The 27,432-nt window shown below is 44.8% G+C and overlaps 1 protein-coding gene and 1 long non-coding RNA gene across 3 annotated transcripts in view; both read left to right on the top strand.

Moving 5' to 3' along the window:
* Nucleotides 1-27,432, top strand: part of LOC146980812 (uncharacterized) — a 203,810-nt gene that overhangs the window by 145,756 nt on the left and 30,622 nt on the right. The window lies entirely within an intron of this gene.
* On the top strand, nucleotides 3,400-25,970 carry LOC146980814 (actin, non-muscle 6.2-like). The gene is made up of 8 exons (XM_085785791.1): nucleotides 3,400-3,542; nucleotides 3,639-3,767; nucleotides 8,358-8,468; nucleotides 24,544-24,628; nucleotides 24,865-25,026; nucleotides 25,132-25,323; nucleotides 25,450-25,631; nucleotides 25,825-25,970. The coding sequence occupies exons 1-8, from the start codon at nucleotides 3,420-3,422 to the stop codon at nucleotides 25,966-25,968; spliced, it is 1,128 nt and encodes a 375-aa protein (XP_085641917.1). The 5' UTR covers nucleotides 3,400-3,419; the 3' UTR covers nucleotides 25,969-25,970.

The following is a 27,432-nucleotide window of genomic DNA, read 5'->3' as shown; positions in this document are numbered from 1 at the left end:
CTGTGACCTCCAGAACCTGGTGAGTAAATTCAACAGAAATAAATAAAAAGACTTAAATTCAGTGAATGTTGTCTCTTCTGCTCCTGGATGTTTAATGGAGTTAATAAAACAACAACAGATGACTGCAGATTCACATTGTTGAATCAATAGATCAGATCAAATCCACTGTATTCAACTAAACCAGGAAACCATCAGCTAAAGATACGGTAATTAACAAATCATTTGTATAATTTCATAAACTATTCTGGGTGAGATGAGTTTTTCTTTTCTACATGAGTTTGTTCAGTTGTGTAGGAACTGTCTGCTATCTTTGTTTGATCTGATAACAGGTAGCCAACACTATGCTGAGGACTTTGACTCTGATTCAGGTAAAACTATGAACTGTTCAGCTCAGTGTGATAACCAGTATATTCTTTCTCTCAGTGTGACCTTCAGAACCTGTTGAGACGCAGCTTTAATCTGGTGAGTAAATTCAACAAAAACAGATAAAAAGACTGAAGTGAAGTGAGTAAATGTCTGTTTTGTGTTAATTTCCTGGAGCACCGACCTCTCTACTGCTAAAACTACTTGATGAATAAAGAACCAGCTCTGTGTGGATGGCTGTAACACTTTTTGTCTCAGCTCCCATAACTTGCAGAGTGTTCATGGTCAAATTTTGACACAGAGTACCCTCATATGTTCTCTACAAATAGCAATGCCTTAAACTTTTCAAACTATATCACACTATTTTTCACTATTTGATGTCAAATGCAAGGAGTGCCACTGCCAACCTAGCCAACTACCAGGGTAGGTTGTAACACAACCTGGGGTCAATTGTAAGAGATTGTGTGAGATTAAAAACTCAAAACCAAAAAACATGCATGTATGTAAGTTTATTGTGCACTAAATCATCTTTCTGTGGTTCAGTACAGAACAAAAATTACTCATTACTGATAGTTAAATGAAGTGGTGTGGGTCCTAACATTAGAAAGCTGTCTTAAAGAACATATTCTGATAATACCAATGAAAGTTGAACATGTATGAATGGAAACCTCCAGCAGGAGGTTGGAAGCAGCCATGTACAATTCCAGGAAAGAGTGTGACACTCAATGACACTTAATAAACAATAAAGATAAAAGGTGTTACAACAGAGGTTGAGAGGTTTTTCGAAATGTAGGCGTTTCCGTAACCAGTTTTTTATTGCGATATTTAGAGAGTGTTTTCACACCCTTTTGTCTGCTGCAGGTATCAGCACCGACCCCCTAGGGGGTTTCACCATAGACTGTAAAAAAATATGGACGTAGCATCCGTGACGTCACCCATTGGTTTTGGGGAGTCGTTTTTGTGACTCAAATATGGCGGCCTGAATAGCGCCATGTTGGATTGGCCGGCCGAGAACCCGCCCACTCGCCTCAAAGCAGCTGTCCACGGAGCTGCTCGGACCTGTCACTCAACGTTTCCGTGCCCTAATTGGCGAGAATTTTAAACCTAATAACAGTAAAACGGTAGAGTTAAAAAAAATTCTCCCCCCACTCAGAGTGTGTGCGGGGGTAGAAACTATCGATTGAGACCAAAAAACGTTCTGACACCAGGCTTTTAACATGTTTATTGAGGATGTAAAGTCGGCGATTTTAACATGGGGGTCTATGGGGAATGCTCCCTTCTGACACCAGCCCCCAGAGGAAGCAGAGGGGATTGCAGTTTTTTGAAAGCGGAAGTGAGCTTCACTTCTCAGACCCACAACTGCCCCCTTGGGTTTCACACCTGGGGCATCCTGCAAGGTTTTGTATTTAGGTTGAGGTCTAGACCAGGGGTCACCAACTCGGTGCCCATGGGCACCCTTATATTTTATAATGGCCGGGGGCGTTGTTTACACGTACAAATAAAGGCCGGCCCCAGATTCAGGCCGGGTCAAAAAAAAAAAAACTCTGCCTGGAACAAACTGACTGAAGGATATTGTAACAGCCCCAGTTAAAAGCCATAGGCTGTCAGTCTGTCACCCTTAACTATTTCTGTCAAACACTGGACTGCAGGTCATGCCAGTCAGCGTGCAGGCGGTGGTTGGTGGGGGGCGGCAGTCTCGGAGTCTGAGAGTTGAGAATCGGAAGTTTGTGTTGTTGACTGTGAGCTGAGATTGCGGCTGTTGTAACCTATGTGTTTTGGTGAAGTTAAGTAAAATGTCGACTCAGAAGATAAACCTTGTCTCTGACACTTCTGTGGAGCATTACAATATGATCAGAATCAACCTGTTTTAAATGTGACACAGTACGCCTGCCTCTGTGGGGCCGGTCCATCGTTTATGATCACCCACTGAAAAACAGCCATCTGTCATTTAAAAATGAAATCGCGGACTGTGAGACTCGGTGCTGGAGTATATTGTAACAGTACCGCTTCTGGTCACTGTGGTACCGTTCAATGACGTCCTCGTCACGTAATGAGCGCTCATCTTAACGAGGAAGTCTTCTCTCCCAGTTTAAAAACTATGTCAGTATTTTCCGGTAGCTTCTCATCAAAGTCTGCACCTTGCAGAGTTTGAGATACCTTTGTTTTTTTAGATAATTTGTCCAAAACATAGGACAGAGTTCATGATTTGTTCAAAAATGCTATTTGGAGATTAATACAAATGTGACATGATTCATCTAAAAATATGAATGAGTTGTTGTTGTAAATATTACAGAACTGATAATTTGTCAAAACATGGGAGTTCATGATTCAAGGTTTGGAGCCAGGGTTCCTCCCTGGGTCCGAACCTTTAACCTGTTTCCCATCAGGCCTCCACTGTATGTCATTCACAGTAGGGTTAAATGAGCAATATTAGGGGTGGCGTTTAGCTCACTGGGTAGAGCTGCCGTCCCATGTTGAGGCTCAGTCCTCGGTGCAGGCGGCCCCGGTTCGAGTCCTGCGTCGGAGGGCCCTTTCCTGCATGTCATTCCCCCACTCTCTGCCCTGTCTCTCTCTCGACTGCACTATCAATTAAAAGCAATAAAAGCCCAAAAAACATACTTAAAAAAAGAGCAATATTATCAAAAGGTGAGAAGTTCAGTTACACACATGGTTATACAACATGTGCAAAACATATCAGAATTTTCCATCACAAAACCCATATTATTTTGATATGCTTTGATCGAGCTTTAACGATGATTATAAACATTGTCTAATAAATGTATCTTTAATTTTCTATCGAATGGTGATAAGTTATTGATGGGTTTGGAATCTATATTAGGAAATTGTTAATGACATGTTTCATTAATGTATTGTATGTATGTATGTATCATTTTTTCTTCTTTCTATTTCCTCTTCATAGTTTTCATGGTGCTATGGCAGACAATATGCACCTGTTCAAATCTCTCCACCATCATTCTTTGAAGCCAAGCGTCGCTACATGATGGTAAATGTGTTTGTCAACATGTTGTTTTTGTTCTGATTGTTTCCTTCCAGACATGGACGATGAAATCGCTGCCCTCGTTGTTGACAACGGCTCCGGCATGTGCAAGGCCGGTTTTGCCGGGGATGACGCCCCTCGCGCCGTCTTCCCCTCCATCGTCGGTCGCCCCAGACACCAGGTAAGGAACCTGAACGCCACATTCTGCATTTATCCATTGGACAGTTTAATGTTACTGAGGCAGTGTGTAATGTGACTGCTGCGGTGGTGTGTTCAGGGAGTGATGGTGGGAATGGGACAGAACGACAGCTACGTGGGAGACGAGGCCCAGAGCAAGAGAGGCATCCTGGACCTGAAGTACCCCATCGAGCACGGCATCGTCACCGACTGGGACGGCATGGATAAGGTACAGATGTTTGTGTTTCTGAGCTCAGACAGGAAACATCTGGAGACCTCAACAGTCCTGAGAAATCACAATCTGTGAAACCACCATTCAGGGTGTAGTGGCCTTTCTCTTCCTCCAACCCATAAAAAGAGAGTCACTATACTGTGGCTGATACACGATATTGACGCCTGCATGGGTGCAATTAAACCAGTCCAAACGAAATTCCAATGTTACTCAAAATGGTTTTATTTGTTCTTATAACTAATATCAGCACTGCATGGCACGGTAAAAGAAACGTGTGCCTCATCAGCCACACCTGACTCTTGTTTGTCTCAATCAAATAACCCCCCGACCTGTAGTGCCTGACGTCACTTCCTGCGTCAGCAGAAGTTACTAACCTAAAACTACCAAAATAAAACACAAAAAGGGGCTGTGAGGGGCGGTGCGTGGCGCAGTGGTTAAAGCGGCCGCCCCATGTAGAGGCTACAGTCCTCAACGCAGGCGTCCCCGGTTCAATCCCGCGTTGGGCAGCCCTTTCCTGCGTGTCATTCCCCCTTCTCTCTGCCTCCTGCTTTCCTGTATATCTCTACTGTGTGCTATCAAATAAAGGCAAAAAGCCAAAAAATATACTTAAAATAAAACACAAACAATAAACACCAAAATAAAACACAAAATGGCTCTTACATAGGGTTTCTGCTAGAAAAAATTGGCACCGGACAATGTGACCAGCAGATTTCAGGTTACCGGACAAATGTCTGAAATTCTGGTCAAATATTATCTGAATGTATTGGGCTTGAAATGATTAATGATATGCAGGCTATATAAGAATGAGGATGAATGGGATAGACATTCTGAATGAACTTTATAACCGATAACGGACGCTTGTTCACCAATTGATAATTTTTAATTCATGAGTGTCTGTGACTGTAGGCTTGTGCCGATTGATCTATTGGTGATTGAGAGGATGATTAACAATGTTTGTTTTTTTTCTTTTACTTTTTTATCTTGCCGATGCAGCACTGTCCTTAGAGGTGACGCACATGCAGACGTCCGTTTATCGGATGCATAACTTTTTTTCATTAACTCTTTCGCGACCACACTAATTCCTCAGCACATCCGCTCAGGACCACATGTTTTTGGCTATTTGTGTACCTTTTTCTCACGTCGAACAGAACTCTTGTACATCACCTAGAAACAAACGGTCCAACTTGCTCCTCGAAAAAACGGCAAGTTTTTCCGCCGTTTCGTTCGTGAGTACGAAGGAGAAGAAGAGAGCTGGGTTTCTCCAAAAACGGAGCTCCCGCTCTAGTTTCAGAGAAAAACGCACTTTTGTGTCAAGTGGCAATCGGCTCATTTTACCGGTACTCTGCAGTGTGGCATGTCTCCCAAATAATTTCTACGGCTAAATAAGTATATTTCTAGGCAAATCTGGGGGTTGTGGCAGCCTGGAGAGCAGCGGTGCAGCGGTGTGGGTCTCTGGCTGCAGCGCAGCAGCTCCGTGACACTGCTGTGTGACTGGCCGGCGCTGAGTGCTCTGGGGCGGGGACGGCCGGTCACAGCACCCGCTGCACAGCGCCCGCTCCGCTGCACCGTGAAAACAGCAGAGATAACGGGCTTTCAGATCCGAGTCTCCAAACCAGAAACGTTTGTAACAGCACCGGAAAAAGTCGCCAGATTTGTCGCCAGTCGCTTTTGTCAAAAAAAGGTTGCCAAGATGGTTTGGAAAGTCACCAGATTCAGCGAGAAAGTCGCAACACTGTAGCCGACAGCCGCACAGCGCTGCACGCTGTCCCCAGAGCAGCATTCAAGGAGACCAATTACTAACAAAACCAAGATCACACAGTTTATAAAAAAACATTATGTTTTGATTGTAGTTTAAAACAGTTTTACATATCAGAGGACTACCATATTCACACACAGGGTACCTGAGAGTGTGTATTATCGTAATCTGTAAAAAAAACGGTTTTGACGAGTTAACTCGTCAATGGTCGTGAACGTTCGGCAGGCTGTGACGAGTTTACTCGTCAATGGTCGCGAAAGAGTTAAAGGCGCCATATGTAAGAATGTGGCCAAAAACGGTTACTGCAGTCAAATTCAAAACACAGTGATCTCATTTTTTCTCCCAGCCGTAGCGGCAGCTCAGTGGACCAGACCGGAGGCTGAAATGCCACTGACGCCGCCATGACTGGGAGAGAGGGCTAGGTGGCGCAACATGTAAACACGTAAATTCAAAACATAAACATGATTTGCAGTCTGCAAAAAAAGTACTCTGGCTGTACTATTGTTGTTGGTGAGTTCATCATGTTATATGAACATTATTCCTGAGTCTCTGTGACATATTAGGAAGATTTTACGGCCAGTTGCTTTAGATTTCTTACATACCTTTAAGTCCAACAAAATTCTCAATGAAAGACAATTAGTCCAGGACATAAGAACGTGTCATGGGAAGGAAAATGGTGAAAGTATTATTAATAATAATAATAATAATAATAATAATAATAATAATAATAACAAAATAAAATAGTAATCATGAAAATATGTAAATAAAATAATAACAATGAAAAAATATAGAAGTAAAATAAAAATAAAATAAAATTTAAAATTACAAACATAACCTAAAAAAATAAAAAATACACACATACGCACACAGGCACATTGACAAGACAAAAGGGACTTGACATACAAAGGCACTAGGGTGGGAGAGCCAGTGGCAAAATCAACTTACAGCATGTTTTTCAAAGAATCAGCTGCGCTACGCCAAGTGTTAAGGGTTCTTTCATTAGCACCATTAATCCGAGCTGTTGAAAGCTCCAAGTATATGACGTCCAAAAGGGAGAGAATCCAAGATTGAATAGTTAAAGAATGAGGTGGCTTCCATCGAGTTGCAATCATTTTCTTGGCAGCCATCAGTCAATCAATCAATCAATCAATCATCATTTATTTGTCATTGCCATAAATAACAATGAAATTCCGTTGGAGCATACAACCTTACATAGTGAAAAGTGCATAGTGCAAAATGTGCAATGGTGCAGAATCCCACGGGCATGTCATGTACACGAAAAAAAGGACAAAAACACAGGGGCGCCAGAGGACATGGTCAGAGGTAGTATAGTGTGTGTTGCAGCAATGCAAAGGCCAGTTCACAGTTATAAGGTGGAGTGTGGTTACTGTCCATATGGGGGAGGGGGGAGACATGGAGTGTAAACAAAGGAAAGACAAAAACAGGGGCATCAGAGAACATGGTCAGAGATAGTGTTGTGTGTGTTGCAGCAATGCAGAGACCAGTTCACAGTTGTTGTAAGGTGGGGTGTGGTTACTGTCCATGTAAGGGGGTGGGGGCACTGTTCAGCAGCCTCACTGGCTGAGGGTACAGGCTGTGGGCCATTCTGGGTTGCTGTACCTTCTACCTGAGGGCAGCATTTGGAACAGGTGATGGGCCGGGTGGTGTTGGTCACGCAGGATGTTACGCACTCTCTTCAGACAGCGGGAGGTGTAGATGGTACTGATCTTTGGTAGAATGGTCCCCATGATTTTCCCCACTGGTTTTAACACCCGCTGGAGTGCCTGCTGTTCGGCCTTAGTGCAGCTGGAGAACCACACAAGGAAACCGTATGTCAGAACACTGCTGATGGCACAGTTGTAAAAGTTCACCATCAGCTGTTTCTGGATCCCGGCATTCTTCAGTTGCCTCAGGTAGTAGAGCCGTTGCTGGGCCTTTCCTACTGCTGAGGCGGTGTTGATGCCCCAGGACAGGTCCTCAGTGATGGTCACTCCCAGGAATTTGAAGTGTGCCACCCTCTCCACTGCCTCGCTGCCGATAGAGAGTGGAAGATGGTTGTTTTGTCTCTTCTTGCGGGGGTCCACAATAATCTCCTTGGTCTTCTTGATGTTCAGTATGAGATTATTACCCACACACCATGATGCTAGATGTTGCACTTCAGTCCTGTAATCCGTCTCATTATTGTTGTTGATGAGTCTGAGCACTGTGGTGTTGTCGGCGAATTTAACAATGAGATTGGAGGGAGAAGAAGCAGAGCAGTCATGTGTGAACAGGGTGTAGAGCAGAGGACTGAGCACACACTCTTATCTATAATTTCAGTACGTTTTAGTTAGTTTTGTAAACACACAATACAGTTTCAGTTAGTTATCGTTTTTTTCATTTGATTATAGTTTTTATTTATTTCAGTTAACAAACATGTTTTTTCAATTCTAGTTTTCGTCATTTCGTTCGTTTTCGTTAACGATAATAACCTTGATGAGAATATCCATAGACTTCCTGAAAATCAAGAGCCAAAATCAGTTTCCCAATTTTTCAAAATAAAATCAATAACAAAAACAGAGGATCCATCTTCCAACAAAACTTCCATTTGTTTTGAGGTGGTCTTTCAAGAACGTGCAAACAGGAAAGATAGTTTGAGGAAGTGCACACTGTTTATAGTATGAAGGGATGTGAATATTCCTAATAAGATCATTAAATGTTACACACTTGCACTTCAACTTGGGATACATGATGATGATTGCATCAGATCTGACCTGGAGGTTTGTAGTTTGTTGTAAATATGAAGTCAGCATATTTGGTTTTATCTTCTAACTGGATGTTGTGTCCTGCAGATCTGGCATCACACCTTCTACAACGAGCTCCATGTTGCCCCTGAGGTGCATCCAATCCTGCTGACCGAGGCCCCGCTGAACCCCAAAGCCAACAGGGAGAAGATGACCCAGGTTTGTTCAGACTGACCATTACCTATGAGTTACTCTGAGACAGGTGCTGCTCTTCATATGCAACACATTCTTCTTCTTGTTCTTCTTCCTAAGAAATCCTACTTCACATACAGGAAAAACCAAACTTTGCACATAGCCCTCAGGCAACATACCACTTTTTGGCCTGTCACATCTCCACAATTCATCCCATTTAATGCTGTAATACTTTAAAAAAGAGAGGAGACCTTAGAGAACCAATAACAATGCTTTAATTTATCACATGACTTTCAAGAAGCCATACTGAAACCCTTTTTTGCAGACTTTTTCAAGGGAAACAGGTTTGCCATTATTTTGCTCCACTAAAACGGTCTGAAAACATACAGTAACTTCCTGGCCCTTTTTCATCTGGAAAAAAATATATTTACACTAATAGATTAGTAAAGTTTAATGTGTAATAGTTCCATGCAGTTTATTTACTTATTAAATAATGGAAACTTGTTAAAATGCACCTGTTGCCCGAAAGCAACAACGTACCATTATAGAAAATTGCAATGTTGCCTTGAGGCGACAGTGGACCATTATGGAATCAATATTGCATTATGAGACTATGGTAGTGTGTGTTTAGGTGTAAATATAATGTTCAAAAACATATAATTCATCATAATTTAGTTTTTTATCCTTAATACATTTTATTTTGAATGCAGTAAAGTAAACATCAGGCTATTATGATGATGATGAGGAAGATGAGAATGAGAATTGGGATGAGGATGAGGCCAGTGAAGGTGAAAGTCTACAGAGACTGGTGTTTCTAATACAGTATATGACGAACCGTAATGGTACAATGTTGCCTACAGGCAACAAATCCCAAAAACTTCCAAAAATAATTTTAAAAAAAAAATTTCTTTAGATTATGTTTATTTAGTCTATTTTGAGACATAAAAACACTCCAAACATTTTTTTCCCCACTGGCATCATAGTGCGTACCATAAAAAGTTAAAATTTTAAAACTTTGAAAATTCCTACTAAACCAACGGTACATGCTACAGTTTTGCAACGTTTGTCCACTTAAACTTATTACAAGTTATGAAATCCATCGCTCTGTTTTTTTTCAAAACTTATAAAACCTTTTATGTCCCACAGTTTTTGCTCAGTTGACACCAAATTTGCTGCATTGAATCTTCAGACCGTCCTCCACAAAAATACCACCTGGCTTGTTGATATTTGAAAAATTGAGCCTACAGTGCATGAACATGTTTGACTGTAAACAGCACTGTAAAGATATACCAGACAATTCTTGTTAAATACATTTGAAATCTTCCTGAAAAAAACGGACAATATTTTTGGAGTCATGGTTGATGAAGTTTGGAAAATATCAGAATTTTATCTTAAAAACTGAATTTTTGAGAACATTTTGAATTCTGCTCTCATGTGAACAATTGGGGTCAATGTAGTAGGAGTCAATGAATGGCATTTTTAAACATCATATTTTCTTTTATGAAGCAAAACACTTGTCGTTACAAACAAATCACTAACATTTCCATGCTGGAAATGACTTACGTCTTGACGTATTAATGCACGCACACTTGAGCATGCACGAGTTGTACCTGGCTGTCACTCAAGCGTAAATGTCGAGCAAGAAATTTCCATCCCCAAGATGGACTTCAAGAGAAACCTATTTACTACTGGACATACTCTCTCTTCTTCTGCTGTTGCTGGATTCTAAAATTAGGCATTAAACAGCAGCATGACATATTATGCTGCTGTTTAATAAAGGTAAATATTATAACAGCAAAAACTGCGCTCAACAAATTATGTATTTCCATGTTTCTGTTTTGTTTTTGGCACAGCTGTAGCACTTCCGTAATCGATACTGTTGTAAGCATAGTAACAAAATCGCTCATGGCATGTAAACACCCAAATTGATTGATTAAACCAAACCTATTTGAAACCGTTTAAAACTGTCCATGTAAACCCACCTAGTGATTGTGAGTTCGATAGAGATGATGACGTCTCTGCACGCTGCTGCTCTGGAGTGAAGTGACTCTTGTCATGTGAGGCCGTGAGGTCATGTGTTGTCTACCTATTTTGTCTCTTGTTACTCAGAATTGCCTGCATTTTCCCAAAATTGCCTGGTCCCAATCATTGCTGTGAAACAGCTTTAATTTTCACCGTTTCCTTGGTCAATCAATCAATCAATCAATCAATCAATCAATCAATCAATCAATCAATCAATCAATCAATCAATCAATCAACTTTATTTGGCAACACTGTTAGGGAGGAATTTGTGGTGATGCCGGTGAAGAAGAAGAAGTACCAAAGTCCTGTATGTCTTATGCTGAAGGAGTTTATTTAGTTGATCAAGGAGAACAGAAGAATCATCATCACAACATGAGTGCGTGAATTCATCTCAATTCTAAGGGTCAAACAGTAAAGCTCAGATTCAGTTCTGGTTAAATCCTGCCTCCCCTCTCTGGTCCCCCTCATTTCTGCCATCATCCACTCCTCTCTCACCACTGGAACTGTTCCTACATCATTCAAAACCGCTGCAATAACCCCAATCCTGAAAAAAACCTGGTGCAGATCCTACCAACTTCAATAATTTCCGTCCTATTTCAAATCTGCCCTTCATTTCCAAAATCCTCGAGAAAATAGTCGCTACTCAACTCCACTCCCACTTATCACTTAACTTGTTGAGTTGAGTTGAGTTGAGATTTCTTTATTTATCCCATAGGGCACTGACCGCCACACCACAATTACATACACAAGCATACATACAATTGAGGAGGAAAGTGCAAGGACAGTGCAAAATTGAGATCAGGTAAGATAAAAGTACAAAAATATAATAAATACATGAGAGGGCAATATACGTAAAAACACATTGTCAACAACAGTACTAAAAAGTACAGCTTCAAGCCAGCTGAGCGTTCAACAAACTAATGGCAGAAGGCACAAAATTTTCTCAAAATTTTTCACTACGAGAGAAGTGAATGCTTGTAATTCCCGGGGGTTTTTAACTTTGGGAATGGGAATAATTGTGGAACATTTCCAAATTGAAGGGAGAGTGCATGTGTCAACACACTTCTGAAAAAGATGGCTAAAAACCCTACTAAGTTGCTCTGTGCAGTGGTGCAGTGTGCGACCGCAAATATTGTCAGGACCAGGGGCCTCATGTATCAATACTTACGTGGATTTCATACTGAAACATGGCGTACGCCAGAATCCAGAAACTGTCGTACGCACAAAGAAAATCTGATGTATCAAAGTGTGCGTACGCATGGATCCAAGCACATTTCCTTTGTACATCCCAATCAACGTGGAATTGAGCGCACATGTAGAAGTGCCGAACTCCTCCCTGTCCACGCCTCCATTTAAATATGCAAATCAATGTAAATAAGGCCTGCACCAAAGATTCCCTTCTCTTTACGGTCAGATAACACCATGAAAAACTGTGAGGAAGAGCAATTTAACCAAATTTGAGTTGAAGGTGCTCCTCGATAAAGTTGAGCCGTGTAAACATCTTCTTCTTTTTTTTTTTTTTGCCGTCCTCCGGCACCATCACAAAGCGGGTGGGAGAGTGTGTGTGTTATATAAAGGTGAACGTGAGGCGGAGGACCACTGTCATCCCAAATGAAAGCAGACAATGTACTCGATAATTAAATTATGTGAAATGGATTTATGATTGTCATTTGCCTTTCTTTATACACAGATCGCGTAGTAAATAAATGCAGAAGTGCGCCAGGGAGGCTGATAAAGACACATGTCCAACTTTACGCATGTGTTTATTGACATTAAGTAGGCTACTTCACACAGCGTGTGTAGTTTAACCAGCAAAAAAAGAAAGTCACTGACAGTGTGATATCTGGGCGGACATGCTCAGTGTGCATCGGGGGTTATAGGACAATTAAACAAATACATTTACTTTGCAGTGCCAGCCTGTAATCTGTTCCCAACTATGCTGAATGAATGAATCGTGCGCTGAACCAGCCATCTCGCCTCAATGTTTGTTAATATGTGATGCATCTGTACATTCACTTCGCACTGCAGCATCTGCAATATCTGCAATATCTGCAATATCTTAAAACTAAAGCTGACGGTACCACTTTGCGCGTGCTTTTATATCCACCTATCTAATTGCAACACGTGGATGGGTTGTTCATAAATGTGTCTCTGATGTGCACATTACTCTGAGGACTAATTGTTTTCACATTATTAACAGTTTCACAGCTTCACCTCTAAGTGTCGCCAAAGGAACAATAGCTGTAGAAGCGTGCGTACGCCAGCTATGAAGGGTTACATGCTGCCATTCCGACATGCTGCCACTCCGACATATCGCCATTCCGACATTCTACTATTCAGACATGTCACCATTCAGACATACCACCATTCCGACATGAAAACGTCCTGCCATTCCGACAGTTTCGTCCCGCCATTCCGACAAGGCTTTAATTACCATAAGGAAATGTGCGTTACTCCGAGCGGCGGTTAGGTGTATGTGTGTATGTTTTTTTTTGTTTTTTTTCATGTTTTAAGACATGTGTACAGATGTGATACAGTCAGTGGAAGCTTAATAAATAAACAAACACAAAGTCTCGCCATGTACAATCACACACTCCGATGTCAGTTTGTAACCATTTCCCTTACAATTAGTCCATGAGCCAAGACCCCAAAATTGGCCTCCCGCAATCGAACAGGTGGGCAATTACTAGTTTGTTTTTTTGACTTGGTAGACATCTCTAGTGAACAGTTTGGCATGATAACCATTGCAAACAGGTAGCTTAGTGGTGGTTTTCATGTGTTGAATAGGTGGACCGGTAGAGTGGAAACTTGAAAACTGTGTATAGTGCTTGTTCGGTATTATGCTGTTTGTTGACCACTCAGTGGCCCTCATTTATTAAACTTGCGTACACCAAAAAATGGGTGTACACCAAATTCACCGCAAGGATCGGCATTTATTAATCTGAGTGTGAGTGTACGGTACGCACAAATCTCACGCCAGCTCTGACCAGGTGTACGCACATTTGGAACCAGCGTAGAACATGCAGGAAGGAGTGCCGCTGTGTCAGAATGATTATTAAACCATAGTCTAATAACGCAGCGATGTGGACCACATGTTGTTGTTGTTTATATTGATAAAAAGATAAAAAGTAGCCAAAAAAAAAAAAAGAAACGATAAAACCAAGTCCGTGTTGAAACTCAAGTTTTATTTTGGGCAACTGAGATGAATTAAGAACCACGACGTGACAGATGCTCGTTAATCAGCTGTGTAAACAGAAACAGTCAATGACAGACCTGTTATTGTAGATCACACACACAAACTTCCAACATCTCCTGCACCAGAGCATGACCGGACGGCTCCTCAGTCTCTCTCTCTGCCGGACACCGGAGCCGGGGGGGGGCTCCGCTACCTGTCCAGGTGCAGCTGATCTCCGCGGCGGAGTGTTTTTCTTTTCTTTTTTTTCCCGTCACCGGGACCTGTCAGCGGGACATCGGGCCGGTGTTTCACATCCCTCCATCAGCCGAACCATGCCAGCGGTGCTGATGGTTATAAAGTTGCGTTCGCAGCAGTAATATGCCTATGATTTCTCCTCAATCACTTGTGTTTAGTAAACTGCAGGAGCATTTCATGAGGTCGCTGGTTTTCCTGACGTGGTCGGTGACATGTGCGTCTGCAGCCTCCATCCACCGGGATGACACTTGTCAATCACTAAACCTATCAATCTATCAATGTCTAGATATTTAATGTTGCCGCCCTCTCCCTGTTTAACGCGGTAATGTCGGTAAAGTCCCTCTTCTTGGTCGTCTTCCGTGTCTCCATGTTGTAAAAGGGGCAGGGCGACGCCTCTAAAGCAGGAATATATCGGGGCGTGACATTTAAATTACGCTCGTTTTCAGCCGCCGGATTTATCACCACCACGCCGGTTCTACGCCGAAATCAGCAGCGTACACACTTTTAGTAAATCACACGTGACACTTGCCGTACACTGATATTTACACCAGAATCTACACCAGGGTTGACCTGGGTCTGGCGTTCCCACTGCAAGCTGATCAGAGCTGAGCCGATTGAAGGCGATTTTAACCTGCGTCACTTGCCGAGTCGTTTGACGCGGGTCGACGGGGGGGCATACATCAGTCCGACTGCCCAAAAGTCTGACGGCTCATTTCTCCGACTACCCATTCTACAGTGTTAAGGTTAGGTTTAGGGTAAGGTTAAGGGTTAGGGCTACTTAAGTCGGAGAAATGGGAGGTCGGAGTAATGGACGCAAAAATAAAGAAATGTATGGTCGGAGAAATGGGTAGTCGGACTGACGTCCCGGGTTGACGCGGGTCGGTGCTCCTTTCCTCTGCCACTAAAAGCCGATTGTTAGTGGGTTTAAATGGATTTTTTGGCCAGTGAGAAAGGGGTATAAGTCTCCCCCTCCACCCTGAAGCACTGAGCCAATCAGCTGTCTCTGGTGTTCACACACATTTTTAACACCTCACTGGAGACCTGTCATGTGCCAGCTTGCTTCAAGGCCTCAACCATTGTTCCAGTTCCCAAAAAGACAAGGCTCACAGGCCTTAATGACTACAGACCCGTTGCTCTGACTAATGTGGTCATGAAGACTTTTGAGTGCCTCGTCTTGACCCACCTTAAGGACATTACAGTTCACCTACAGAGCCAACAGATTTGTAGATGATGCTGTAAACATGGCCCACTTCATCCTCCAGCACCTGGACTCCCCAGGATCCTACGCCAGGATACTGTTTGTGGACTTCAGCTCTGCCTTCAATACGATCATCCCAGCTCTGCTCCGCGACAAGCTCTCCCAGCTTAATGTGCCTGACTCCATGTGCAGGTGGATTACAGACTGACAGACGGTAGTTCGTGAGGCTGGGGAAGCATGTCTCTGACACCCAGACCATCAGCACTGGATCCCCCCAAGGCTGCGTCCTTTCTCCTCTGCTGTTCTCCCTGTACACCATCAGCTGCACATCTGGACACCAGACAATAGTGCTGACGACACCACCCTCATCGGCCTCATCTCTGATGGGGACGAGTCAGCCTACAGGAGCGAGATGGACCATCTGGTGTCACGGTGCAGCATGAACAACCTGGAGCCCAACGCTCTGAAGACAGTGGAGATGATAGTGGACTTCAGAAAGGACCCACCTGCCCTCCCCCCTGTCATCCTCTGTGACTCTACAGTGACCCTGGTTGAGTCCTTCTGCTTCCTGGGCACCACAATCTCCCAGGAGCTCAAATGGCTCCCCAAGCACTGGGGAGCTCCCTCACCAAGAAGCCTCAGCAGAGGATATACTTCCTGCTGCAGCTGAAGAAGTTTCACCTCCCTGTGAAGATGCTGGTGAACGTTTACACTGTCACCATCAAATCCATCCTCACATCCTCCATGACAGTCTGGTGTGCTGCAGCTCCGGCCAGAGACAAGGCCAAACTGCAGCGTGTCATTCACTCTGCCCAGAGGGTGATTGGCTGCAGCCTCCCATCTCTACAAGAGCTGTACATCTCCAGGACCCGGAGACGTGCAGCCAGAATTGTTGCTGACCCCTCTCACCCTGGACACAAGCCCCTCCCCTCTGGCAAAAGGCTCTGGTCCATCCGGACCAGGACCTCACGCCACAAGAACAGTTTCTTCGTCTCTGCAGTCAGCCTAATGAACAATGCCCCAGTTCCCCCTAAATAACCCTAAACCTATGGATGTAATATGCTATAATGTTAATGTCATCTTTACTCACTACATCTTAGCCTAACCTTGGATGTGTATATAAACCATTAAAAATGTTCCATGTATAATGTGATTTCACAAAAGTCCTCTGCTACTTCCTGCTAACAGCAGTATTAAAGCCGATTTTCCCCCTTACTCACTCATGCACCCAGAGGAATTAGCGCCAACTAGTGGTGCGAACAAATATTATCTGCAGGGCCTTTCTGCAACTGCAAAGGTGCTCTAAATCAGTGGTCCCCAACCACCGGGCCATTTGGTACATCATTTGGTACCGGGCCGCAGAAAGATGAAATGATAATTTAAAAAAATAATAAATCGTTTGTTTCGTCTATTTCACACTTCCGGTCGTTTTATTTTGAAAATGTTACCACTTCCATTTGTGCATCGTTCCAGCGCTGACTTGACAGGCAATTGACAGGCAGGCACAAACGTAAAAGAGTGAAAAACACACGTCGCCGGGCCGGGAAAAACTCAATAATGAGACGACAGAAGACCCGAAGCCTTCCAACAAGAAGAAAGCTGTTCTAAAAGAAAAAGCACCAGTTCTGTTTAAATTACGGGTTCATTGCAACAGGTGATTCACATGCTCCAAGCTCCACAGTGTGTGTGCGGGACCCAGCCGGCTCTCTGCCGCTTCATCACTTCACAGAAAACTTCTCTCCCTGCGTTCTGGATTTAAGCAGAATATCCTGAGATCACCACAAAAGCACTGAAAACCTGCTTCCATTACAAACATATAACCGAGATGACAGACGGAGCATCACCCCCGGATGACTGACATTATTATTGTGATACTATCAGGCTATTATGGTGAGTTGTAACAAAGAACGTAAACGTAAGAGAAAACTAGGCTATGTGAACGTGTAGTCCTGTTTATACAGTAGGCCTACATGTAATGTAAACAGGAGAACGTACGCTCCCCGCCCCCCCCCCCCGAAGAGAACGACCCCCCCCCCCCCCCCCTCCGGGCCGTGGTAAAAATTTTCCACGGGTGACCGGTCCGCGGAGATAAAAAGGTTGGGGACCGCTGCTCTAAATCATCAGTAGTGGCACACAAATTATGAAATGTGCAACATCGGGGAATGGCCATAATTGGTGTATATGGCATTGTTATGGTCAAAATAGTGAATGCATGATAAATATTGTTAAGCTACTCTTGTGCAAAGGTTATCATACCAATTAATAATCTGGACATATATAGGAATAATAAAATAGCGACAAGAATTTGCCCACCCTTTCGATTGCGATTGGTGGTCTGGCTCATGGACTATGAGTGGAAGTGGCTTGTCAAGCCCTTAAATAGCGAGTCTGCACAGGTGCAGGCTCGCTGGTGGTTGCAGCAGAAATTACGTCCGGACAATGGAGGAAACGTCATTCAAGTGTAGTTCCATCTACTTCTTCCAAGTATTTTAGATCAAACACACACCTTTATCCGGCTATTTTCTGAGAGGGAGGGGGGATTTTTGTTGGGAGAGTTGGGGGAGAGACGCACACTTATCAATGATTAAAGATCTGATTTCAAGTTATTTTATAATAGCATACGGGATTCTCTCAAATAATAGCCGGTATTCAATTGTTTACACAGACAAATAAAGGCCGGCCCTAAATACAAGCTGGGTAAAAAAAAACTAAAAAAAAAGACTCAGTAGCCTGGAACAAACTGACAACGATCAGAAACTCTTTCAACTTTGTGGACGGTTTGCATTTGAAGACTGACTGGAGTGAAGCTGACCTCATCCTCTGCTTTAGAGAGGGACAAATTGCACGGACCTGGGTCTCCGCTCCGTCTCCGGTCCTGAACGGGCTCGGACACGGAGCGTGCGCGCGCGGGGGGGGGGGGGGGCTACAGCGCAACAGTGACAGAGCAGCAGGTCCGACAGCGCAGCGAGGAGAACAGTACGTGAGGATGAAGATGAACTAATGAACGATGAGCTTGGTCACTAATGTGTAAAAAATAAACTCAGGGATTTAGAAATTGAAGGCTGAGCTGTCACGCTGATGTAGGCTGCTGATGCAGGCTGCTGTATAGAGCCAGGCACCAGCAGGCTGCATATCACATCAAAAGCATAGATGCATTAGATGAAATAAATGTTAGTCAGACAAATTGAGTTTAAATTCAGATTCTTTTTCTTTTCTTTTTTTTAAGCGTAATACTGTGGGTATAGGGAGGCTGATTTTAGGTTTTATGTTATTATGTTATTCTTGAGTTAACCCATTCCAATTCCTATGTAAATATTGTGTCCTTCATATTGCACTGTTTTGCTTCTACCCTCTGTCCTCATGTCTGTTCTTAATTTATATAAAGCACTTTGAATTGTCTTGAGTTTAAACTGGTAAACGGCATGACAGCTGCAGCACAGGCAACACGTCTCCATGATAACGGTTCCTTCCTGTTTCCGGTAAGGTAGCGAGGGCGTCTCACTTGTTTGGCTTTACGTTTATACCCTCCCCCTTAATCAGGAGTGCCCTCCGCAGCTGGGAGTGGAACTCCAAACTGACAAGTCAAACTAGTTTGTGTTAGAGGACTAATTCATCTCTCTCTCTCTCTCTCTCTCTCGTCCTCCCTCTCATTAGCCCGGGCAGCCACGGTGGTCATTTCCAACGCTCCCCCGTTTATTAAAAATGAGGATCTGACTAAGGAACTGTCTCATTATGGTCAGCTAGTTTCAACCATCAAGATGGTGTTGCTTGGCTGTAAATCAGCCAGGCTGAAACATGTAGTTAGTCACCGTAGGCAGGTGTTCATGGTTTTAAAGGATCCCGCTCACGACCTCAACCTGTTGTTTTATTTTGAAGTTGATGGTTACAACTACATGGTTTTCGCAACGTCAGAGACAATTAAATGTTTCGGTTGTGCCGGCCGCGTCTGGGGGCACTGCTGGCGGGGAACCACCGCAGCTAGCCCGGCCCGAGGGCGACGTTGGCGGGGAGCCACTGCGAAGCGTTCGGCCGGAGGTCGTTGCTGGTGGAATTCTGTCAGCTGCGGGTCTGAAGCCTCTCCGGTCGCAGGAGGCTGTAAGCCTGGAGGTGAGTGACCCGGGGGAAGTCCCCCTCATTTGTTTTGAGATGGCAGGCACTGAGAGAGCTCAAGAGTGGGATGAAGCCAGTGGGTCTGGAGAGGGGAAAAGTGTAAACAATGATCACGTGACAGCAGAGATCAATGCCGTATTGGATGAGGAGATGGTCAGTGATAAAAAAGTTCTTGGAGCGAACTAAAGGCCAGAGGCTCATTGCGATGGAGGATCATTTCCCTGATCTGAGACAGTTCCTGAGATTAGCTATACCTCTTACTACTAGGAGATCTGGGATGGCAGATGATGTGCTATCTGATCAGGAGATTTACAGGTTAAAGAAGCACATTATCAGAGTTAAAGGCCATCTAAACAGCCAAGATGATGAGGTTTAAAATCTGCCACTCTTTTATTCTGATTTGGTGTGTTGTTTTCTTCCTTTTATCCATGTGTGATTTCAATCTGGGTAGTTTAAATCTAAATGGAGCAAGAGCTGATGTGAAGAACTGCAGTCTTTAGCAGAGTCCTCTGAAAATCAAGGGCATTTAGACTCCCTCAAACACAAAAAGGCAGCCATAGCCAACCTGCTGGGTATGTCAGCACAGGGGGCTCTGGTCAGGTCCAGGTTTTTAAATGTGGTTCAGATGGATGCCCCATCTCAATTTTTTTTTGGGCTGGAGCGAAAAAATGGACAAAGGAAGATCATACATTGTTTACACATGGATAGTGGCTCTGAGGTCTCAGACTCGTCTGAGATCAGAAAGTTTGCTGTAGGTTTCTATAGAAACCTTTTAAAGAGTGAATGGTCAGACAATCCAGATGTGCACAGCAGCTTCCTTACAGGTCTCCCTCAGGTAGACTCAAAGGTAAACTCAGAGCTGGGGGCAAATTTGACGCTGCAGGAGCTGTACAGGGCAATGATGAGTTTGCAGAGTGGTAAAGCACCAGGGATTGCCGGTCTTCCTATTGATTTTTATAAGTCTTTCTGGTCCATTATAGGACGTGATCTGCTGGAGGTGGTGTCTGACAGCCTCCAGAGAGGGCGGCTCCCTCTGAGCTGCAGTAGGGCCGTCATCACCCTGTTACCGAAGAAGGGAGACCTGCAGTTTATTAAGAACTGGAGGCCAGTGTCGTTGCTGTGCACGGATTATAAAATCCTTTCCAAAGCTCTGGCCATTAGATTGAGAGAGGTGATGGCATCCATCGTCCACCCGGACCAGACCTACTGTGTTCCCAGCAGGCTCATAAGTGACAATGTCACTTTAATTTGTGATGTTTTGGCGATTTCCAGTGAATTGGGCTTTGATACTGGTCTGATTTCAATAGACCAGGAAAAGGCGTTTGACCGGGTTGAACACCAATACCTCTGGCGGACTTTAGCAGGGTTTGGTTTCAACCCTGGGTTCATTGCCAAGATCCGGGTTCTCTATAGTGACATTGCGAGTGTGCTAAAAATTAATGGCGGGCTGAGTGTGCCCTTTAACATTGGGAGGGGGGTGAGGCAGGGCTGCTCTCTCTCTGGCATGCTTTACTCATTAGCCATCGAGCCTCTGCTTCACCAACTACGGAAAAAACTGACAGGTGTGTCTTTTCCCAGTTGTCCTGTGTCTTTTAAAATGTCTGCCTATGCCGATGATCTTGTTGTGCTTGTAAATTCACAAAAAGATATTGATGTTTTGATTGACACTGTTAAGTTATTTGGTCTTATTTCTTCCGCAAAGGTCAACTGGGGAAAAAGTGAGGCAGTGATGGTGGGAGAGAGGCTGGGGGGCCAGCTTACCCTGCCTGCTGAGCTCACCTGGAAGAAGGGTGGGCTGAGGTACCTGGGCGTTTTCCTGGGGGATGAGAACATGACAAAGAAGAACTGGGACAATGTCCTTGAAACAGTAAAAGGCCAACTTAATAAGTGGAGGTGGCTTCTCCCCAAAATGTCATACAGAGGCAGAGTCCTGATAGCCAACAACCTGATCTCATCCTCCCTGTGGCATAGGTTAGCCTGCATGGACCCTCCAGCCTCTCTCCTCTCCCAGGTACAGCGAGTTTTAGTAGATTTTATCTGGGACAGGATGCACTGGGTCCCACAGAGTGTCCTCTTCCTTCCCAAAGAGGAGGGGGGGTAGGGCCTGGTTCACTTAGCAAGTAGGGGTGCTGCTTTTCGTCTACAATTTATTCAGAGACTGTTGAGTGGACCAGAGGACACTGTGTGGAGGGCTCTAGCCTGCTGCATCCTGAAGCGTTGTAACAGCCTGGGTTTGGATTTTAGTTTGTTTTTAATGAACAGCACACAGTTTAACAGGTCATCACTTCCAAGTTTTTATGAGAGTATTTTTAATGTCTGGAGTTTGGTAAAAAAAAAAAAAGGGGGAGACAGAAGAAGGCAGACTCGCTGCACTGGTTGTTGCAGGAGCCAGTCTTCCACGGGACAGTGTTGGATTCTCCGGGTTGGGCGGGCTCCTCTCTGTTCTCCTTGTTCCAGGCTGCAGGGGTCGCCACTCTGGGCCAGGTAGTGGAGCTGGCTGGCCCTAGGCTACAGGACTCTGCTGCTCTGGTGTTCAAGGTGGGGATGAGGTCCAGTAGAGTGGTGCAACAACTCCTGGATCACTGGAAAGAGAGACTGAGTGGTCAAGAGCTCCTGATGTTGGACAGCTTCTCCTCAGGTGAAACCACAGCCAATACACAGGACCCCTTCCCCCTGATCCAGCTGAGCCCAGAGCTAAAGGACTGTGCGGGTCCACACCTGGACCACTGCCCTCAGGCTTCTCTGCAGGAGGCCTCAGGGAAGACTTTGTATCGCCTGGTGGTAAAGACTCTGAACAGGGACAAGCTGAGTGGGCGGACAGACACTCCCTGGAGGAGTCACTTTGACCTGAGGGGGTCGAGACCGGCCTGGAGGTCTCTCTACAAACCTCCACTGACTAAGAGACATAGGGACTTACAGTGGAGGATCCTCCACGGGGTGATTGCTGTGAACTCCTTCATTTCTGTAATTAACAAAGATGTGGAGGATAGATGTCCATTCTGCACAGAGAGGGAGACGGTCTTTCATTGTTTTTCTGAATGACACCGACTGTCTGCACTGTTTTTGTTCCTACAGAGGGTTTTCACTGCTTTCACTGAGGTCTTTACACAAGGGGTTTTTATCTGTGGTTTTAAATACACTCGCCTGGACTTCAGTTTCTACAGGATCGCTGGAGACTTGGACTCTTTTAGGAACTTGTGGTGTTACCGGGGTATGTTGTGTAAGGTGGAAGTTGATGACCTGTTGTTTGGGGATGTGCTGAGGTTATGATGTTTCTGTATGTGTGTATGTAGATGTGTTGCGAGGTATGTTTGTGCACACAATTATGTACTTGGATGTTTACAAAGTGGATCTCTCTCTCTCTCTCTCTCTCTCTGCGATCTGAAGCACTGCAGGCACGCGCACTGCGCTCCAGAGCGCGAGATGTGCAACCAGGCAGACATGTGCGCCTATCTGAAACTGCCTCTGCTCCAGGGAGCTGCGCTTCGGTTCCGTGTGCAGTGCGACCAGGCTGTTAGTATCCAATTGGCTATAGTGCATAAACATGAAGATAAGGATTCACACCAGCTACTGTGTCATCCAGTGACGGTGAGCGTTATCATCTGACTCACTATTCCCCTCCTGTTGGTACAGATACACTAAAGAAATGCTGCCCGTAGTGTAGCTTGAGCAAGCTCAGGTTAGAGCACACAAACCAAAAAGAAAATAAATGCGAGAATAAACTAGGAGGGTGAATAGGAAACCAAAAGAAAATAAACCATAAACCCAGAGATTAATCCAAAACAGGAACAAATTATTTTATCTAAATGATGAGGAACAAAACAAGAAACTTTAACTCCGGCTTATGAAAAAAAAGGAAATCAATCATGTCAATCTAAACTCAAAAGAAAAAAAAAGTAGGCCTGAGCAGCACAGGGCAGCTTTAAAACAAGCAATTATCTAAATCTTCATCAGTAGGAGCAAAAGCACAGGTACTTTAAGGCTCCACACGGCAACATTGAAGCCCCACAAAGCAGCAGCGGTCCTGAGTGCAGAGCGGCGTGGCTCGTGCCGGCTCGGTGCCGAGACTTCAGCCTATCTGTAAAGCGAGTGCAGTAAAATTAAGAACTGAATGGCTATGGATGATGACGAGTGAAACAAACATTTACATACCCCGTCAACGTGGTGTGGTACAGGCACCAGGAGGAGAGGGAGAGAGGGAGCCAACAAACATTTTGGGCACTGCCAGTGTCTTTGCTGTCGTATGTGAATGCGCAACAGCGGAGGAGAGAGGAGTGCAATAAAATTAGGGACTGAATGACTATGGCTGATGACAGACAGAGCAAACATTACATACCCCGTAGCGTGGTGTGGTTCAGACACCAGGAGGAGAGGAGGAGAGGGACATTTTGGAGTCCGTGCTGTCGGATGTGAATGCGCAACAGTGGATGAGAAAGGCATGCAGCGCGTGCAGCACCTGAGACCAGGTAATCCGGAAAAGGGAAGTGTGCACCAGCTGCCAGAGAAAGGCAGCACTAAGAGTCCCTCCCTCTTATATACGCTGGGCTCAATTAAAGGGACGGAACCACACCAGGAGCAAAGCAAAGAGAGAGTGCTCGTCCCACTACATCTGTTTAAATGTGGATGTATACTGTATTCTACTGATTAACATCACATGTGTTTCTACTATAAGGCCCGCCCAGACATGTGACCTTTCCCTATATAGAGGAGGTTACATATGGGCGGCCATTTTATATCAGCCCTGATGAAGGCCTGTGGCCCCAACGCGTTGGCTTGGTTTTAATTTGTTTGGCCATGCTGCAATAAAGGCTTTTAAAAATCACTCTCTGAGTGCCTCAGTTCCCACTACCATCTAGTACTTGGATCCTCACACTAAAAAGCACCAGAGGTAGAGATTAAGAGACAAAGAGACTGACAAACAACTGATACCCATGCAGCACTCCAGGCATGTTTTTTGATGGTTCCCAAGTACTTATACAGTATGTCTCAACAATCTCAACATTATCTCCACGGTGCTGGCTACTGGCTTATGGCGATTCCTCCTGAAATCAATCACTACCTCCTTAGTTTTTGTCACATTTAGATCCAGGAAGTTATCGTCACACCAGTTCACACATGAAAAAAGTGCACAACCGTGGTCTGATTGGGCCCCCTGAAGATACTAGGACAGTGTTGTCCGAGTACTTTAAAAGATAGCTGTCCTCTTGCACAGACCTACAGCTGTCTGTGTACATGACAAATAACAAAGGCGAGAGGACACAGCCCTGTGGAGAACATGTACAGTATTTGAGGTGATGATGGAGGACATGCTGCTCCATGACATGCATCCTCCTTTTGTCCAGATCATGTTCGAGACCTTCAACTGTCCTGCCACGTATGTGGCCATCCAGACGGTCCTGTCACTGTACGCCTCTGGTCGTACCATAGGTGAGAACTCAAAGCTGTAAGATCTAAAACTGATCACATGTTCTTCATCTTCATTGACCTACTTCCTGTTTTACAAACAATTTACATCCTCCTTAGAAGCTCAGTTCTTCAACAGTTGGTCCTCTGGGAGCATCTAGTGGTCATTGAAAAGAACTACTAGTATTCCTGTGCTGACCTTAATGTTGATCTATGACAGGTGAGGGTGTTTCTCTTCTGATTGGATGTTTGTCTTGCAGGTATTGTGACGGAATCTGGTGACGGTGTCAGCCACACTGTGCCCGTCTACGAGGGCTACGCTCTGCCTGACGCCATCCTCCGTCGGGACCTGGCAGGAAGAGACCTCACCGACTACCTGCTGAAGATGCTGACCGAGAGAGGTTACAGCTTCACAACCACCGGTACAAACCTGCAAGCCCACTGACTTTTACTTCTGGAGAGCTTCAGATGTTGTAAGATTTGTTTGGTGTCTGTGTCATTTTCTAACTCAAACCTCTGAACTCCAGCTGAGCGTGAGACTGTGCGTGACATCAAGGAGAAGCTCTGCTACGTGGCTCTGGACTTTGAGCAGGAGATGCAGACGGCAGCTTCCTTGTCCACCCTGGAGAAGAGCTACGAGCTCCCTGACGGACAGGTCATCACCATCGGCAACGAGAGGTTCCGCTGCCCTGAGATGCTCTTCCAGCCTTCGTTCATCGGTTTGTGATGCTCCTCAACCCTGACTGTACCGAAGACAATTATACTTTACTTCTCTTCCACAGGATGTTGTTGTTCTTGTCTTGCAGATTCAGTCCAGCACTAAAATAACTCTTCTTTGTGTTCAGGAATGGAGCCTGCCAGTGTCCACGAGATCACATACAACAGCATAATGAAGTGTGACGAGGACTTCCGTAAGGACCTGTACGCCAACACTGTGCTGTCCGGTGGTACCACCATGTACCCCGGCTTCGCTGACCGCATGCAGAAGGAGATCATTGCTCTGGCCCCACCCACCATGAAAATCAAGGTACAGGTTCTTCATCAGATCAGTGGAGGTGAAGCTGTCGGAACAGAAGCATGTGGGAGTAACTCGCCCTACATGGTCACTTAAACATTTCAGTTCTTGTATGAAATGCAAGTAGGTTTTGAGAAGAGTGAGCAGGTGATGGACTCGTAATGCAAACAGGAAATTAAGGTGCTTTCCCTCCTCTCTGCTGCAGATCATTGCTCCTCCAGAGAGGAAGTACTCTGTCTGGATCGGTGGCTCCATCCTGGCCTCCCTCTCCACCTTCCAGCAGATGTGGATCACCAAGCAGGAGTACGATGAATCCGGTCCGGCCATCGTCCACCGCAAGTGCTTCTAAAAACCAAAGGTCCGTGTTGTCGTCCAGCGACCTTTAAATGTTTCAGCAGCTTAATCTGAACCTGCTGCCGCCTCCCGTCAAACATTCCTCAGTATGCTAGTGTAACTCCATTCACAGCTTTCACTCCTCTGGTGATAAACTACTGATGGTCAGAAGAACAAAAACTCTATCATCATTGAAAAAACATCCTACCTCTCCGAATGTTAGCTCTGCATGTCGTCTTTTCCTCTGCTTTTTTTCAGATGAAAGTCACTGCTCAATCCACTCTACCATTGTTAACCCTCCCTGGAGGTGAAAGTTAACCTTAAACATGTGAATTCAACTACTTAAGTCTATTTTTTTTAACGTCGTAAAAACGCCGCAATTGCCTTTTGCTACACACTGTAAGAGTACGTTGCCATGGATACATGACAACAAACTTCCATTCATACCAGTCATACGTGCCTGACGCAGATCACTGGATTTCACCTTCCCGTTCAATAATTTTCAACAAAATGCCAACATTTGATGTTTACAACTCTCTGTGTTTCCACAGATCCACCGGAGCACCATCGCTCTGCACCAACCGCCGCCGGCATCGCCCCCTTCCTCCCCTTTTCCCTGCTGTTAAGCCGGCCTGCCCTCCCTGCCCATGAACCAGTCTGCCATCCAGTCCTCCCATTAAGCTGGCCTCCTCCGGATGTTGTTATGATGCCATGTAAAGCCCTTTGAGACAAATTGTTTGTAAAAAATTGGCTATACAAATAAAATTGCATTGCCTTGCCTAATGTCATCATTTGCTGCTTTTTAAAAACAAACAAACAAACAAACAAACAAAAACACAGGTGTTACAAAAAAAATAGACAACTAATCTAGCACAAGTGCCTCTTTAACTGAGATTAGAAGGATTCCAGCGTTTGTGCTTGGTGCAGATGTAGTGGGAGCAAGTTCCACAAAGAGGGAGCTGCAACACTGAAGGCCTTGATCCCGAAGGTGCGTCTACTTGTGCGGGGGATGGTGAAGAGATCCAGGTTGGCAAACCACAGGTTTCATCAGGGATGGTGAACATGGAGGAGGTTGGTTAAATACTGAGGGGCAAGTGTATGCAGAGGTTTGTATGTAAGGATGAGAAGTTTGAAGGTTATCCGATATTTGATGGGGAGCCAATGCAGCTGTTTAAGGATAGGGGTGATAGGGGCTGCCAGGGTTTGGTGCGGGTGAGAACCCTGGCAGCCGAGTTTTGCACATGTTGAAGTCAGTCCAGAGTTTTATTGGTGACCCCATGGAGGATGGCATTAGAATAGTCCAAACATGAAGTGATGAAGGCGTGTATGGAAAGGCAGGTCAGAAGAATGGAGTGGGAAACTGTGTCGAACGCAGCAGTAAGGTGCAACAGGACCAGAATGCTGATGTGGCCAGAGTCTGTCCTCTGTGATCTTCACCAGGGCGGCCTCTGTGCTGTGGTAGGACTTGTAGGCAGATTGA

The sequence above is a fragment of the Trachurus japonicus genome, chromosome 9, assembly GCF_045865225.1.
Source record: "Trachurus japonicus isolate A0001 chromosome 9, Traja_1.0".
NCBI lineage: Eukaryota > Metazoa > Chordata > Actinopteri > Carangiformes > Carangidae > Trachurus > Trachurus japonicus.
Note: the sequence above shows the minus strand (reverse complement) of the source record. Positions and strands in the feature narration are given on the sequence as shown.